Source organism: Brachionichthys hirsutus, chromosome 10 (assembly GCF_040956055.1).
Source record: "Brachionichthys hirsutus isolate HB-005 chromosome 10, CSIRO-AGI_Bhir_v1, whole genome shotgun sequence".
NCBI classification, from domain to species: Eukaryota; Metazoa; Chordata; class Actinopteri; order Lophiiformes; family Brachionichthyidae; genus Brachionichthys; species Brachionichthys hirsutus.
The window spans coordinates 8,509,631-8,527,526 of NC_090906.1; the positions used below are offsets into that span (position 1 = coordinate 8,509,631).

General features: G+C 41.1%; 2 protein-coding genes across 2 annotated transcripts; one reads left to right on the forward strand and one right to left on the reverse strand.

Annotated features, from left to right (window-relative positions):
• Positions 1–161: 161 nt before the first annotated feature.
• Positions 162–5,174, reverse strand: pdha1a (pyruvate dehydrogenase E1 subunit alpha 1a). Its single transcript, XM_068744037.1, has 11 exons — positions 5,084–5,174; positions 4,349–4,417; positions 4,092–4,265; positions 3,768–3,894; positions 3,577–3,668; positions 2,978–3,070; positions 2,574–2,729; positions 2,361–2,432; positions 2,217–2,284; positions 1,877–1,985; positions 162–1,737 (listed from the first exon to the last, which is right to left on the reverse strand). Exons 1-11 carry the CDS (start codon positions 5,129–5,131, stop codon positions 1,573–1,575), a joined length of 1,173 nt encoding a protein of 390 aa, XP_068600138.1. The 5' UTR covers positions 5,132–5,174; the 3' UTR covers positions 162–1,572.
• A 2,703-nt stretch (positions 5,175–7,877) lies between these two features.
• On the forward strand, positions 7,878–15,268 carry map7d2a (MAP7 domain containing 2a). The gene is made up of 16 exons (XM_068744342.1): positions 7,878–7,890; positions 8,102–8,188; positions 8,520–8,597; positions 9,089–9,252; positions 9,450–9,546; positions 9,907–9,996; positions 11,304–11,410; positions 11,512–11,627; positions 11,730–12,109; positions 12,195–12,330; positions 12,430–12,610; positions 12,813–12,917; positions 13,002–13,052; positions 13,257–13,293; positions 14,009–14,657; positions 14,744–15,268. Exons 1-16 carry the CDS (start codon positions 7,878–7,880, stop codon positions 15,003–15,005), a joined length of 2,553 nt encoding a protein of 850 aa, XP_068600443.1. The 3' UTR covers positions 15,006–15,268.
• Positions 15,269–17,896: the final 2,628 nt, after the last annotated feature.

Here is a 17,896-nt window from a genome sequence, read left to right on the forward strand (position 1 = left end):
TGCTTTGTCCATTACCGGATCGTCTACTGGCATGAGTTCACAATATTAAAGAAGCTATGCGCTACTGCATTTATTCACTATTTTGCAGAAAAGATTATTTGCATTGACCACAGTTCACACCCAGTAGCTCTGCATACATACAAAGAGGAGAACATAAAACAGTACCTCAAACTCCTTTATTATAATTTATGCACACGTAACACCAAAGCTTCCATGGAGCGTTTCCTTGCATATTTTTGCCACCCTCAGTGTAACAGTTAAGCACAACAAATCCCCCGTGGGCATTGGTACTGACATTTTAAATATACTTTTCCCGATTTGTCTCAAGAACTTTCCTCGCCACCATTTTAAGAGTTACAAGTGCTGTTACCATGTTGTCACCGTACATGTTGCTATGCAGGGCATTTATTTTGTTACCTGATATCACTCAAGATGGTTTTCACAATGTTCAAAGTATGTGACAAGAAACAATATAAATAAAAAAAATTAATAAGGTTATTTGCTGTACATTCAGGCAAATAACTTTCCACTATATGTGCGTTAAAATATCACAAAATATTGTGAGCAGAAGGGGCCCATCAAGTTACTCTTTTCTACAGGTGAAAAATAATACATCGATAGTAAAGCTCAGATGCCAAATCCACTCAATTGATATCTGATTGCATTTGATATTAATGCTTCAGCTCGGTTGATTCGATTGTACATGCTTGGGATAAATGTTTTAACATGTGGATCGTGTGTAGATGGAAAAACGGAGAATTTAGTTAATGTTTGTAATGTTAGCACAAATGCATCTGTTAAAACAACCATTTGAACAACAACATATCTATGAACTTCAAACTTTCAGATGTATTGAATCACATACAGTACTTGGCTTGGAGTGCGACACATTAGGGGAAACATTCATCCTCGAAACATTAACATCATCTGTAAGATAAATGTGAAACCTTTCGAATGAAATCATCACTTTTCGATAAAGAAAACAAAAACATAAGGAGGCTTACTAAGAATGTTGAGGGTAACAATTATGTTCTTAATTATGGGAATTTATTTTAAAAACAACACTAGTTAAGCAAATTTGAACGGTTTTCAAGTTCGGAACACAGAATACAAAGTCCTTTGTTGCCCAATAGCTCAATATTCTTTAAAAAAATTATAAATACATATTGGACAGAGCTTCTTCAGGAGACATTGGCACTGTTGTGACAAATAAATGTACCTGCGGATTTTTCAGACACTGAATGCATTGTGGAAACTACTTTTTTTTCCCCAACAGTATAAACATTAGTGGTGGTTCTTTTGAAGATATTCAAATAAATTAGGGCTAACTACTGAGACTGAGTCTGAAGATAAATGGAATTGCAGAAATGGTCAACAATGTCAATCTTAGCTTTACTCTCATGACGTCTGTTAGTACGGACTTTGCTTTTAAAATATAAAGTAGTGGACTAATTGACTTGCTGATTCTTCAAGCTCTGAGTTTGAGGCACACGTTTATGGTACATTATATGGTGGTGTTGGTGCGTGTGTGCGTGTGTGTGTGTGGTGGGGTGGGCAGGGTGACGAAAAGCTTTAACTGACAGATTTCAGCTTGGACCAGGGGTTTACTCCGCGCACCTCCAGGGGTGGGTTGTTGTGAAAGATGTGGCTGCACAATTCTTCCAGTTGGGGTTCAGGATCGTTCGTAGCAAACTGAGCAGCATCTTCTATTTCCTTCCTCACCTCCACATCAATCTCCTACAGGTAAAAAAGTCAGTCATTTCCTATCTGCCGTTCACAGTCACCCTACACAACAATCACATTTACGTAGATGAAGAGTTTGACTTGAAAGAATATTCAAAATGACCTTTGGAATTTAATTTTAAAAGATTAGTACCTTCAGCTCCTCGACACTGGCCATGTTGTTACTAAGAAGGCGGTCCTTCAGCAAGGAGATGGGGTCGCTCTTACCACGGACCTCCTGGATCTCTTCACGTGTTCGGTAGCTGAAATGGAAGACGGTATTGCTGGGATGTTGTAGGGATGCACTTTTATGTTTTCACATACAAGAGCTACACATTGAGAATTTGATAAAACACCAATACCGTATATATATATATATATATATACGGTATTGGTATATATATACGGTATATATATATATATATATATATATATATATATATATATATATATATATATATATAATTAGTAAATAAATAAATGTGATAACTTACCTGACACCAGGGTCACTCATACTGTGACCATGATAGCGGTATGTCATCAATTCCATGAGAATGGGACCCTGATAAAAAAAAATAGTAGCAGAGAAAATTACAAAATCACATTTGCTGATATTTATTTTTATGTTTTCAGCTCACTTTGTCGGATCTGCAGTGATCAGCTGCAAACTTGGTTGCTTCCCGGACGGAGAGGACATCCATCCCATCCACCTAGAAAAAGATTAAAATGTACAATATCCAACATTTTAGTGATTTACTGTATCCACTTCAGAAAATACAGCACAACAATTTATACAAAGCTCATCGGTTTTAATGGACGAACATGTCTGATAGCACAAGTATGAGCAGTACCCGCAGACCAGGAATAAAGTCTCCTCTCTTGTAGTAGTCCGTGCTGGCTGCAGCTCGCTCCACTGATGTGCCCATACCATACCTGTTGTTCTCACAGATAAAGATGGCTGGCAGCTTCCAAAGTGCTGCCATGTTGTAGGTTTCAAAAATCTGGCCCTGTGAAATGCACAAAAGACACAAAGAACAATCACACACCGATGTGGACAAGTTCCAGCTCCATTAAAATCTTTTCAGACAAATCAAGACTGATGAAACTTAGGTTCATTGTAATGTATTTACTCAAAAGTAGTGTTAACAACAGATGAAAGGATGTTAATGAGGTACATTTATGTTAATCCATAAAAAATACTGCCCCCTTTTCATGAACACGATGAGACATTAAAACCAGTGATTTCCAGACACACCTGGTTTGCAGCACCGTCACCATAGAGACAGACACAAAGCTCATTGTTGCCCATATACTTGCAGGCAAGAGCCACACCAGCACCGAGAGGAACCTAAAGACGAATTCAGAGATGTTTGAGATCGCGTCATATCAATTATTAACACAGAACAATCATTTGAAAGAAGTTACAAGAAGCTGAGTGACAATATATAATCAATACCTCAAAACATGGAATTTAACAAAACATTACTGCAACAGTGCAGGTCAACCAGTTTTTAAATGAATCCAGGGACACAATAAATTGCTAGTCCAGAAGAATTTGCTAATATAATAATTCTATCTGCTGTTTTGCTTCATTTTACAACTATATTACTAACGTTTAATGGCATCTCTTTAGAAAACAGATTATTTATTTTTTTTGCTTCAATATTTTTAGCAGCAATAGAAAGCTAGTTAGCCCTTTATGGAAAACACAGCACTTAAGTAGGGTTTATGCTCCATTTTCTGTTATTCCACTATACCAGAAGACAGGAACAACAGAGCATTTGATTCTGCTTACAATTATTACAAAACTAAACCGCAATTGCATCAAAGTGACAGCTGACTCTGCCGATGTACCTGTGCTCCAACAATTCCATTTCCTCCATAGAAGTTCTTACAGTACATGTGCATAGAGCCTCCTTTGCCCTTTGCTATACCTCCTTTTCGGCCTATAATTTGAAAGTAAATAAATTCAAGTTAGAAAAGTAATAGAGAAAAAATGACCTGAATATCAAAATCAATCCGAAAAATGACAATGTTTCAATCACCAGTGAGCTCAGCCATGATCTCCCTCACGGCCCCTCCCCTAGTGTAAGTGTATGCATGGGCACGGTAAGCAGTGATCAGGTGGTCGGACATATTAATTGCTGCTTCAATACCGACTGCACAGGCCTCCTAAAAGGAGAGAACACACAGCATGAGAAAATGTTCAAGTTCAAAAGGTTCACTAACCACCAGTTCAGGTAATACGTGGCATCTGCTTGCATTTCACAGTAGATTTTACGCCGACATCGTCACATATCATTCTTCAGTTAGACACTTCCATTTCATTGCATGATTGATATAAAAAAAAGAACTATAGCACACTCAACCTGGCCATCATACAAATGACAAAATCCTCTGATGATCTTTTGTTTATACAGCTGATCGGCCTTCAACTCCATACGCCTGATGGTCTGCATGGTGCGATAGTATTCCAGGCCCTCATCCCGAGTCATAACCACCTGCGTGGCTGGGCCCTCCTCAAAATTGTGGAGGTCGCATTTCTGAAGTGAGAATATCAACAACAGCTCAAAAACATACCTGTAATGATCAATTCAGCAGGAGATACAACTTGGTGTTTGCTCACCTTTATTTCAAAGGTAGCCTGGGTTGTGAAGTCAGCATACGTACGTGCCGACATGAAAGCTGCAGCTCCCTACAGATGAAGAGATGGATTGAAAAGGAAAAACAAAAAAATCACAAATAAAGCATTTTCAACGTATACTACGAATTTTCTAATTTGAAAAAAGTCAAACAATTACAAACCGTACTTATCGTATCACTAATAACTCATACTTTATCCCTCTGCATTTACTCATCCCACCCGTTGCCTGAACTTCTCAGCAAATCCACAACATCTCTCAGATTACCTTAATATTTTTAACATCTGAAAAGTTATTCAAAATTAAACAACTATTTTTTTTTTCAAGAAAAGTCTAACTGTAACAGTAAACAAAGTTCTATTTTCAATGTTGTCGGTTTATCCAGCACTTGACAGCAAGATTTTATGTTAGTCTTGACTTGGGCTAGCAATGCTACACACTTTAATAAAACAGCTGCCATTCTGACAAGATAGTTCTGACTCCATAAAGGCAACTTATACTTTGATATTTGTTGTAGGACTGTAATTTAACGAGCCAAAAACACTGAAGCTATCGTGAAGAGTATTGTGAGATTCCACGCATACATCAGCTATGTTAGCAAAACAAGCTATCATTTGGGCCTTACAAGGTCAGAACAGCGTTGGCGGTCTTGTTTAAAGTACACATCAGAGGCTGTGTTGGACTAAGTCCGTCTTTTCGTATAAATATTGTGCACTTACATTCCTCTGAGCGCTAGCCCTCAGCACATTACAAATCTTCACCAGCATCTTTCCCGAGCTCCGCACGGAAAGTCTCCGTCCTTCGGTTAAGCTACCGTCCTTCCGGCGTCGCTGTTCTTCTTCGCTACCTTTAAAAAGCAGCACCAAACAGGATGCCGCTTACTGCCACGCCCCTTCTGGCCTGGATGAGACAACGCACCCAGACCAGAAGGGACAGGGATAACAATAGCGACAATTGGATTTTCTGACCTAATTAAAGGCTCATTACTTATAAAGTAGTATTGAAGAGGCAATCTTTTCCTCAACTCGGTACAACAAAATTATCCCATAAAGGATTGTAATTGCACAAAATGAGCCAAATTGTTATGTTATGTGCATGCAATATATATATATATATTTGCAGCTGCATGGGGTCGGACTGCTAGAACATGTGTACTTCAAAATCATGTTCATTGTAAAGTGTCCCAAAATCAGCAAACATCATAAAATCATATATGTACACATCTTACCGTACTAATATGTGCGACCCACAATGAGCCAGGGGTTGGATACAGTTCAGTACAGGAGTGCAGGCAATAATTTTAGGACTACAGGCACACAGACATGTGCATTATTCACTTTAGAAGATGGGCACGACAGCGAAAGCTGCAGGAATGCTGAGGATATAGGGAATTTAAATTCCTTTCTCAACCAGGGGCCTCCATTGCCACAGCAAATGTTTTTACCGTGGTAAACCAGAGGCATTGATATAGTTTACATTTACGATGACGCTTTCCGCAGTAGCGATCTGCTATGCTCCACAAAGCTTGTTTCTATATTGGCTCAGCTCTACAGGCTCAATCCCCTGTGCGTGGTCTGCCACCATACACCTCTGTTTTTACTTTCTTTTTCCCTTTGGAGAAGTAAAGAAAAGATATTTAAAGAAAATATTTTCTAGTTTCTAAAATTTGGCACCACTTGGTTTCATGCAGCAACATCAGCAGTGTTGTATGGAACAATAAACTATAATAGCATGGCATGCAACGATATGCATTATCTTAATAAGGAAGGCCAGTTCGCGTATCAGACGGATTTCACACAGAAAGCAAACAAGGAAAAAAGAAAAACGAAAATCTGATTTGCTCCAACGGAGGTTTATGTCTCGCAACGAGCCGCGTACGCACCGACGCTGCGCGCTGTCCTTCATGTTGCCATTGTCATCTAACAGCGTTCGGTTGCGTTCTGGACTGCGTCTAAAAGGCGGGCTTTCGCTGCAACCAATCGATAGCGAACTCGATTTTGTGCGCATCATTTCGATCCAGCCCCGCCAGCATCCCTCTCCTCCATCCACGCCAGGCTGCCCCCCCCCCCCCTCCCCTCCCCATCCCTATAGCCTTTATTAATGACTTTCAGTTCATCCAGTTGAGAGGTGACTGACTGTTTTTTTTCTGGCTGTCTCTCTGAGCTGCGTCGGCGTCGCTGAGGAGCATTTTTGGATGAACGCGCGTCCATCGGGGTGACGGATATGGCGAAAACAATCGCGTCGTGTGGAGCAGCAATAACAGGCAGGCTTGGCGTTAGATTTGTGCGGCTGGCACCATCACGTCGTGGTTCTGTTGTGTTGTGATTTAAAGCGACGCATGAATGACGCAACTGTTCTTTTCCCCCAACTGCCTGTGCACGATGTTGTTGTTTTACGCAATGACGATCCGGTTTCACCGTGTTCATTCGCCAAATGCGAGTCATTCCATCAATAAGTCGCAGTAAAAATACAGAGGGACACTTTTATCTCCAGGGAAATCATTCCTGCGCATTTGGCCTGGTTCCGTTTCCTAATCACTTTTGCTGATTAGGAAACGCAACATTATAAGTTAAGGGCTAATCAAGATAAAAACCAAGCTCTGTGTTGCCGCTTCTCGTAATTACACTTTCATATCGAATTATATGATACAAACCGGTGGACAGGAAAAAAGGCCAGTCGGTATAGCTCCATAATTTCAGCGAGGTTCAAACCATTTTGTTATATTTTGTGGGATGAAAACAGGCAAGGATAAACCTTTAATTATACAAGGCATCTGCATCCTGGAATAAATAAACTGTCCCCATGCGTCAGTAATTACATTTTATTCCAATACACTAGTGATTCCAGGAAGGAGGGAAGACTTCTCACTGAGAATATCCTAGAAAAAAATGATATTATTGGAACTGTCACATGAATTTTCCTGCTCTCTTATAGTTGCTTAATCAAAATGACTTCCAGCTATAAAGAGCCAGCTCATGCACAAAACCTGACTTCTATATCTTTTTATATTTAATGGGTTTCATCCATGATGAAAAATACTGGAGAAGCTTTGTAGCACACATAAATAGCATGTATTTGAATATATAAGCAGAAAAGGGTACCGTAAATTCACCTCAAGCCTTTAGAGGTAGACTTTGTGGCCACTGAATAATCAATAATTCAACGAGCGATAAGACAGACTAAGCAGGATGAATGAGTAGTCTATGACAATTTAAATGTTATTTAAATCAGTTGAGTGTGACATTTTAGATCAGAGTGAAATACAGGCAACAGTTCTCTGTCTGACATCAGCCAAATAAACAGTTTAAAAAATAGCTCTGATATAATGATTTGAATTTAATGTGTGACCTTGATTTATTTCTAAAAACCTTCTTATTAATTAAGAATACATATAGTATTGTAATAGATTAATCTGGATGACAAAACAAAGGACATTTCATATTATGTAATTTGTTTCCTGCCTCATCCCCCCCCCGCATATTGCTGCAGTGTGCCCTTGGCATGGGGGGCAATATGGTATTTTATGGTAATATGGTATTTTGCCCAGCAATGCTCTGAGTCCGAACACAGGCAGCCTCATACATTGCTGAAGAAATGTTTCCCTCTGCTGATAACAAAGCAACACTGCAGGTCAGCGGTGTGGCGCTGATGTCATTCCTCTTGAGACAAAGCCTTCTCTCTCTCTCTATATATATATATATATCTATATCTATATCCCTCTGTCATATTGCTTCCAGCTCCTTCGAGCATGGAGAAGAAGCCACAGATCAATGGCTACTCATCCCCATCACACACAGCCACCAACGTCAACAACAACCATGCAGGTAAACAAAGTAAGTCTCAGAGTGTGATTTTATGTGTATTTTAATTTATTGTTGTTTTGCATCTATGGAGTAATTTATTTTTATTGGTATTGTTACATGTCAATGATTTACGCACTAAGGACTTTCAACGGAATCAAGGCCGCAAGGGCTTTTTTGAAATGCTCCTCTTAGACAGGGTGTTTGACTGTACTTGTACTGTAATACATGCTACTGTTTGACTGTACTTGTACTCTAACATTCTATCTAATAAATATATTCATCATCATCATGAAATCGATTTTTCACTACTTAAATTCTACTTCTCTGACATGTTTATTCGTTCATTTCTCAGCTCTGGAAGGTTATATGAAGGCGGATGACAGGATGCGACTGGCCAAAGAGAGACGCGAGGAGAGGGAGAGAAGCCTGGGTATTTTTTTTTTTAATTTTATTTCTCTATAAAATGTTTTTGTCCTGACATTTTGCCTCTCTGCAATTTAATTGGTTATGCAAGCACTTTGCCAAACAGGAGAGTTGCCTTTGAGTTCACTGAGCTTTTGAGCCGCGGAGCTTATAGGTCAGTTGAAAGAAAATGAAGCACAGAAGAATCCATTGAAGTAGGTCTCCCCCAATCACAGTTAATCACACAGCTCCTGCACTCACCTCATGGTGACACAGGTTTCTGTCTTCATAACAATCAAAGTCTAAAAATAGTACAAATACAAGTTCAACATATTATGTAAGTATAAGACAAACCTACAAGCTTGTGTTGCGCAACATTATTTTAGCAAAACGGCCAAAAGTCAGAGGACTTGATTTCTTCTGTGGCTGCACATATTCCGAGTCTACGTGAACGATAACTGTCCATTTGTTGTCTTTATTAATGGGACCTGAAGCAAAGTGTGGTCTTGTCTCTTTCAGCGGCCAGGGAGCAACTGATCCGGGAGAAGGAGCGCAGAGCTCGGCTGCAGTACGAACGCACAGTGGAGGAGCGCTGGAGGCGCCTGGAGGAGCAGAGGCACAAAGACGAGCTCCGCAGAGCTGCAGTGGAGGAGAAGAGGAGGCAGCAGCTTGAGGAGGAGAAGGTCAGCTGTGTAAAAAAAAAAAAGTCAGTCTAATCACAAATGCACAACTTGCACACAGTTTTTAATTTAATTTGTGGCTGTGTATGAGTAATCTCCATGTGATTTATTTAGTCTAGTACACTGTAATACATTCGATAATGAAACCAGTAGTGAGGCGTGGGATTGGTCAGATGAAGGTTTGGCTTTGCTCCATTTAGGAGCGGTTTGAGGCCCTGATGAAGCGCTCTCTTGAACGAAGCCTTCAGCTGGAGCAGAGGGCCAAACGCTGGAGCAGAGGCTGCCCTGTCGGAGCAGGTGAGAACCCGGGTGCCAAAAAACAGGCAGGCAAAGACAAATGTGAATGAATGATATAAAACCAAGACGTGAAATCAGGAAAAACACATTGATGGAGTTGAGTTACACGTCTGTAAACGCTAAATGCTGTGTGAACTTCTACGACTCACTGAAATCACGTAAATCAGACACATTAATGGGCTGCGTCGCCACGGCCAGGCTTTTCTTTCTACACTAAATCAGTTGCGTTATGCCACCGCATCCCAGCTGGCTTCTTGCCTTCCTATCCAGGTCTCTGCAAGCGGATGAGGGTTTACTCAGACAAACAGTTCATCATGCTCTGACTGCTCACCTCTGATTTGCTCTGCCTGCTGCCTGTAGGTGACAGTGAGAATGCCACGCTCCCTCCCTCCGCTGCCTCCGCCTTTCCCCATGGCATTGCCTCCCCCCTTCCTGCTGTCAGCGAATCTGGTAAAGTTAAGTCCCCATTGCCCACAAAATACATTCCCTCCTGCTCCAAGTTTTACCATGTCTGTGTTCGTTTGGCTTTGGAAAGGCTGGAACTTCAACTTGACGTCTCATTCCTGTGATGCGTGCATGATAAGCTGCTCGGCTGCCGAACCTTCAATGACATGAGAGATATTTTTTTTCTGCATGTTCACTGGGCTTTGTTATGTTTGGCTTGGCTTCAGCTTTACAGTGAAAGCATCATATTGTGGTAGCAAGTTGCACAGAAAAAAAGTAGTGGGCGTGGTTATTAGTGCCGGAGGTTTTACCGACATATTTGTCCAAATATCAGGGAGAATTTCAGGGAGAATTGAGGTGAAACACCTTTTGAATGTCCTTGAGAGGCTTTGGTTTTTACTCCTACCCCGCAGGGGGAACAGAACAACAAAAATTTCATAGGGATCTTTTTTTCCTTTTAGTAATTACAAACTGTACATGCAGAATATGTAACTCTCTCAAACATCCCTAGAAGTCACCCTCTGGATTAGTTTGACTAGATTAGTAAACTCTCAGTACGGTAATTACAGGCCAAAGGACACCGGATCAGATTGGCTTGAACAAAACCAATGATCACAACCACTCTGCAGCTGTTTTCACAGCCCATAGATACTGTATATCCATTTCACTTCGAATTTCATGACATGACATGAATGTCACAAAATGAACGCATCTAAACAGTGCCAACTCCGTGTGCATGGAGAGGACAGTTGTAGAGCTTAATCTCACATGACCTAGAATAGCAGCATGAGCACTGAAATAGACACAGAGACATCTGAGAGAGCGGCACTCTGCAGAGATTAGTCCTTACAGATGGTGAGAGACAGATGAGCAATTAGTGGAAAAGCACGTAGAGTGTTCTAGTTGTCTGCGTTTCATTGGCTGATTGTTCTTTGGGCGGCAAACAACATCAGCTAATATCAGCTATCAGCTAATCATGCTGCATTATAGGTTTCTGCAAATAAGTAGCATAAAACTGACATTGAGGGGAAAAACCTGTGAAATGGTGACATGACTTCTATAATTTTACAGTCATTTTGCAGTTTCTCTAACTTCAACAAGGAGAGGAGAAATTAATGAATCATGTAGTCGTGTTTTTTGGAGGATTATCCAAATATTTGATTTCAAAAGTAAGTCTTTAGACTTCAGTTGGGTGTAACATGCATTGTCCAGTCCCATTCACCCCCCCCCCAGGGTGCTGCTTGTGTATCCCCTTTGTTACTTCCTATTTGGCATCATGTGATTTAGTAAGAACTGCTTTTGTTGTCGTGCAGCACCCTGCAGTCCACACAGGTCACCTTTCTGCAGCTCCCTGAACCCTGCAGATCAAAGCAGAGCGGCGCACCAGGGAGGCTCTCAGTCCACTCCCAATACCCCTAAGGTCAGACCTTGCCCACATTTCTATGTTGTCCCAAGATATTTATGTAACCGCTGTGAGATTAAAGTTGGCGGGGAATACACAATCTCTTGTCGAACTTTCAGAAAGAACGACTGCGTAGAGAAAGAAGGATTGCGTCCCCTGGCTGTGCATCCCCTGTCAGAAGATCTGAATCTCCTGCTAATGTCTCCAAGCACATGGCTTCCCCTCCTACCTCCAAGTAAGGACACGTGTGTTTAGTTTTCACTTGAATTATCAGCTTGAATGATTCCCTTGTTTCTGCAGCAAGTATTTGCATTTCATTGTCGTCATCTGTTTGCAGGCTGGCCTCTAAGATGCGCACTCGGTCTCCCAGCAATACACGTCAGTGCCATCATTCTCCTAGCAGATATCATTCAAACCCATCGACTGGTGACAGGAAAGCAGAAGACAAGAAGGAGGGAAAACACAGAGAACAACCGAAACAAGAGGTGGCAGTAAGAAAGACTCCCAAAAACAACAGCGTGGATCCAACTTCACAAGCTGAGAAGAACATGGGCAATGTCGAAGTCCCTAGATGCAAATCATCTAAAGGTGAAAGTCATGACACACATCCGAAAGCTGATGATCAGTTTCCTGACAAAAAGGAGCTCATGCCTCCCAAAGTGGATTTCTCTGAGAAGAAGATGCAGAGCGGTGCTAAGGATGGAGAAAAGAGGAATGGTGGGCTTCATGCAAACGGTATATATTGTGACGCACTCATTTAAGCTTTAGGATGATTTTACACAAGTCTTTTGCGTTTGTGCAGATTCGGCACTCGGCACATCCACAGTGAAGATGGCATCAGGCACGGCAAATGCAGAAGAGGCTGCTAGGGTGCTGGCTGAGCGCAGACGTCAGGCGAGAGCGCAGAAAGAACTAGAGGAGCTAAAGGAAGAAGAGCGGTGGGTTCGATGACTAAGTTATTAATCAAAAAAAAAATGTTAAAAGCCTTACAATTATTTGTAATAAGTATATAATAAGTATGCACACCTGACTGTCAGACAAAGAAAAGAGCAGCTGATGAAGCAAACTGATCAAGAGCAAGAGAAGCAGCAGGCAAAGCTTCAACAGGCGAAGGAAACGGGCCAATGTGACGTAGATCCTCACAGAGTAAAGCAGGAAGAGGAGAGACGAAAGAAGGAGAACCAGGAGAAGGAGCTGCACACCCAAATCGACAAAGAGGTACAAGATCATTTTTTTAAAGTAGTGAGAATTTTTCAATTCATAAAATAATGCAAGTAATCAAATTCAACAGCTCTCGCTGTGTGTGTGTGTGTGTGTGTTTTATGGAATGCTGCAATCTAAAAATGATTTAGTGACTAATTATGGAAGACAAATATATAAAAAATAGTCTGTCACCAAGTCACAAATTCCATTTCTGCAGAGGGAAAAAGCTAAAGTCCAGGCTCAACAGGACGTAGAGCGCCAGCGGCAAAGCAGAGAGCTGCAGGCACAGCAAGAGGAAGAGGAGAGGCAGCTTCGGAAAAAGGTTGACAGTCACATTGATTGCTTGTTCCACTCTGATGTGCAGGGAATGCTGGAAAGTTTGCTCAGTGCTGATGTGTTTTCACAGAGAATCGAGGAGATCATGAAGAGAACCAGGAAGGGTGATGTTGACTTGAAGGTACTGTGAGAGATCACCCACTGTCCCCAGGCAGCAGCCGCCGCCGGCTTTGTGATCAATATCATTTTATCGGACTTTATTTATTGAACGTTTCTGTCGCCGTTGCTCTTATTATTAAACCCTTTTGTTGTCGATACTTGGGTTTTGTGTCCTGATTATCTCAAACGTTGACTCCGTCGTCTCTGTTCTGCATTGAATCAGAAGGAGGAGCAGGTGGAGACGAGGTCCGTCTCACCTCCAGGTTAGTGTGTCATTCAGTCGCCCTATAAACGCTTCAGTTTGCTTGCTGTCCCCTCCTTCTTTACCTGTTCGGCCTTGCAGCTGTAAAAATGCAAACAGGGCATGTGTGGTGTATGATATGATCCGCGTGTTTTGCCTATTCTGAGCATGCGCTGCAGCAGTCCATGAGTTGGCTTAAGCGGCACCTCGCTTAGGGATGGATGCCAGTATTTTTTTTTGGCATTCTGGTTTTTGTCTTTGTTCTGTAATAATTATGATGTTTTTGCATTGTTTATCCAAAACAAAGAGCAACAAAGATGACAAATTGGATCTTCAAGACTGTATCATCAATATTTTTCTTACAGTAGCTATATTTTCATGAGTCCTATAAATTGTGGATCACCAGATCAGAGGAAAAGAAAATCTGACTTTGATGTGAGGTGGATCTCATGGGTCTAATCTAATTTTTGCTCAACATAGCAGGCATTCTACGGAAGCGTAGAAGTGACAGTGTTGAGAAATTAGTTTTGACTGGACTATGTCGTTCGAACGAGATAAAGTCGTTCGAACTAGATCACAAAGTCAGGAGGTGGCGGGCAGGGGAGCAAGCGCGCAGAAGGTGAACACTGAACAGACTCGGTCCCGCTGTATGTTTTGATCATATTAATAATAATAAGGATAATATAAATAATACCTTGATGTAAGTAAGATTATTTTACTTACTTTATCTTCCACAGGCAAAGAAAAGACTGTTCAGACTAATGCTCAGATGAATGAACAAGCAATAAAAAAGGTTGAGTTTCAGGTTAAAGAGCCGTTGCCGGTCCCGGTAAATGTGAAGGATAGTTCCCTGGTGAAGAAAGAAGCACCAGGAGCGACAGCACAGATGGACAGTCGGGGTATGTCTGTGAAAAGCAACACTCGAGTGGCACCGGCTATTCCTGACAAGAAACCTGGCACCAAGCAAACCAGCAAAGAGAACGGCAACCAACCTTCCAAAGGCAGTCTCCTCAAGCAACAGGGAAGAGAGATGGAGAAGAATGAAAGCAAGCAGCAGAGAACAAACGTTAACGTTTCAGACCACCCAAGCAAAAGGTGCACAGCGCCTGCAGTGGATCCTAAAGCCATGAAAAAGGAGGCTGGTTTACCGAACGGAGCAGTGAAGGGTGAAGGTGCCTTGATGGGCCGCCATCCAGCTGCTGAGGTAAGCAAACAGCAAACCCTCCACGCATCAGCAGCTGAGGGGAAAGAGGCAGGAGGGTCAGAAGCGGAGGCAATTAGGCCCTCTCTGCTGATGGGACACCTGTCCCCACCCATGATAAAGCTGGAGCCGCTTGATGTGAAGGACAGGACGTCCTGCGATGAGGTACAGTCCATGGAGGTCAGGTGAGTCATTTTAAGAGCAGTGCCACATTTCATGCTGAGACTTCAAGGATTTTGACACCCAAAGTAATTGCTTTGTTATATTCCAGCCCAGCCTCAAAGGAGGAGCTGATTTCAATCCCAGAGTTCTCACCAGTTCACGAAATCCAACACAGCAGCATGAGCAACACGCGAGCTCTGGAAGATCTGCTGGACCTGACAGGCGTACCCCTACCCTACCCCAAACTGTCTTCTGCTGACAGCATCGGCGACTGCAACAAGAACCTCATTGAGGGCGTTGTTAGTCCCATGTCAGACTCAAAACTTATTGGGATGCCGCCTCCGCCCTCAAATAAGCTTAGCATTAAGTAATCCATAAATCTCTGCATTTTTTTCTTTCTCCTCTCTTTATGGCAATTGAGCCATAGAGGGTTGACTGCCTACTGATACAGCACATCATAAAACTGCTGAAGACTTATCATTATTGCATTTATGAGAGAGCAAACGCGCACATGTTTCAACAATACTATACTTAATTGATTCCCAGTTATGAAAATATGGGCATTTGTCTTTAGGTGTGCTTCGCTATGCTAAAGGCACAGCCCTCGTAGACAGATCTGTTATTTTATAAGCAGTAACACATTAACATTTCAATAAATAAAGTTTTAGCTATTGACAGGAGAGGTGGGAATCGGGTGGGAATGTTTGATAAAACATTCAACTTAAATGTGCCATGCAGTGATAAATGTGCAGCTTTTCTCCCATTGTGCTGTGACCTTCTGAATTAAACGGCATCAGTTTCTGTCATGTCTAAATATCTTTCTGGTCAGGATGCCTGATCAGTGATTTGACTTCACTGTGTGTCTGCTGGCTGCATATTATAATCCTCCTTGTTTTGCGACTGGGGTTGTTGCGTGTCACCTATTATACTTGAATGACAGTTTTAAATTAATCTCTTCTGCAAACAGTTATGTCAAGAGCTTTACATCGTGCTATGTCACTGATGATGTGACATTTAGATGTGTGTCCCTCTGACATTGGGCAGCTTGACATAGATATTAAATCTCATAAATTGTCTTAAGAAGCCTTTATTGTATATGTTCCACACTGTATAAATGTTTATTTTGCTGGTATATACTGTTGTCTCACATTGAACAAAACATAATTTTTGTTAAATGGAACAATGCGTAGCGTGTAAAGAAATAATAAATAAATAGCCTATCTGAGACATCGAAACATACTTATACATGATGTTATTATTGTGGACATTGTGCATGGATAGTATTATCGTAACATTTATTCAAAACAATAAAATAACAAATGTGAAATTTTCTTTCTTTCGTGGATCTGTTTTATCAGACAGTTGACTTGGCAATGATGGGCGATGAATAAGGAAGCAAAACACTTTAATAGGGAATAACATGAATGACAAAATATATCACAGATTCAAATCAAACCCAAGACACAAAAAAAAATCTAATTTTGTTTGATAAACACCATACAAATTACGATTATTTTTTAAATTCAGTTACTTAAAATTAACTAAGTCTGTCTGTCTATCTAGAATAATTTTAAATAAAATATTTATATTTATAAGAATAAATGAATAAATGAGTGCACAACAGCAGAAAAGAGAGCATAGATTGTCATTCCTTCGATGTTCAGCATTGATCTGAACGTTTACTACTGCTAAAGTAGTTAAATCCAGCAGATGGCAGTATTACGACTGCCTGGACGCCGGCTGTCTTTAAACAATAACACAGAAGAAGAACACAGGTCAGCCGAGGAAGAAGAAGAAGAAGAAGTCTGAGCTGCGTCGTTTGTGTGAACCGCGATAGGCCTTTGGTAAGTAGATCGTTGAAATATATTTACTTTGTTGGTAAAAGTAATTGTTTTGAGATGTATTTTTTGTTAACTGTACGTTTTGGGATTGCTAAATGTTCCCTTCGTTCCACTGTCGACTAGCGATAACGAAGGCGAGCTAACAGGCCTGAGCAAACGCAGATAAGGTTAAAATAGCGACAGGTCGGCCCGCATTCCAACGTTTGTGTTACTAAATCTAATCAAGACTACATGCATTGCTTAACCATAATACGGGATGCACGTTTCTTCCTGAACTGAGATATTACATTTTTTACAGTCAAAAATGAATGCAAATCAGATTAGGGCTGGAACTGATGAGTTAAAACAGGCAAACTAATTTCGAATTACCGGTAGGTTAATTTCACTTAATCCTATTAATATTAGTTTTTTCGGATCGACCATTTATAAATATAGATATGTTACCAAGAAAAAAAAAACTTCTGCACGAGGCCTAACGTTCGCAAAATGGACGCGACTGTTACCGGCGAGTCTACCGAGTCTACCCGGTAAATATATTCTACCGACCTGGTTGAACCGGTTGACGGTAGAGAGTTTAACAGAATAAAAAAAATAGACAGCCTCCTACGCCCTACTCATTTCATGCCAACTGCTAAAACAGCAGCTGTGGGGACTTTGCGCAGCTGTCCTGGATGTCTCGGTGGACTGTCCCCTGATTTAGTCCTGCATGTCTTGAGTTTCACCCCGCCTGTATCTGGTCTTCAGAGTTGGGGGGGTTTATGTAGCAGACTAAATGTGGCTTTAGACCAGAGTGAGAAGTGAATGTGAAGTTATGCGTAGTACAGGCCATGCTGTAACTCGTATGACATCACTAGTTCTACTTAGTGAGTGAGTTCTGAAGCACTGGTTTAATCTGAAATATGACTAAATACCAGGCGTTCTTAGTATTCTTAACATTTAAACTTTATTTGCACGGGTGCTTTTACATATTTAGATCACTACCCAGTTCTAAAACAGAACAAGATTAACAAGTATTGATTTTGCTGAGACGTCAAGGGCCATTTATAGAAGATGCGTTGCACCCAAATTCAAAGGGTCATCCCACCACTGCTGTGTAAAGGGTTTAAAGTGCAACTGCACAGCCCTACTCCACACAGAGACGACAAACTACGGCCAGAACAACTTACATTTTCTTGTAGATGATGCCTGTCCGGGCTCGCTATCGGTGAGAGTCCAGAACAGCTTTAAAAAAACTCAGAATTATTCTGTGGTGTTGGTTTTTGAAAAGTCACGCTAGCAGCTACTGCCTCAGCGCGCATGCTTCTGGGTTTCATTTTTTTTCTTTTATTGTTTTTATACCCACATTTTACAGCCATTTTTGAAATGATGCAAATGATTTTTTCGCCGTTGTTAACATTGCGTGGTCAGACGATAAATATGCT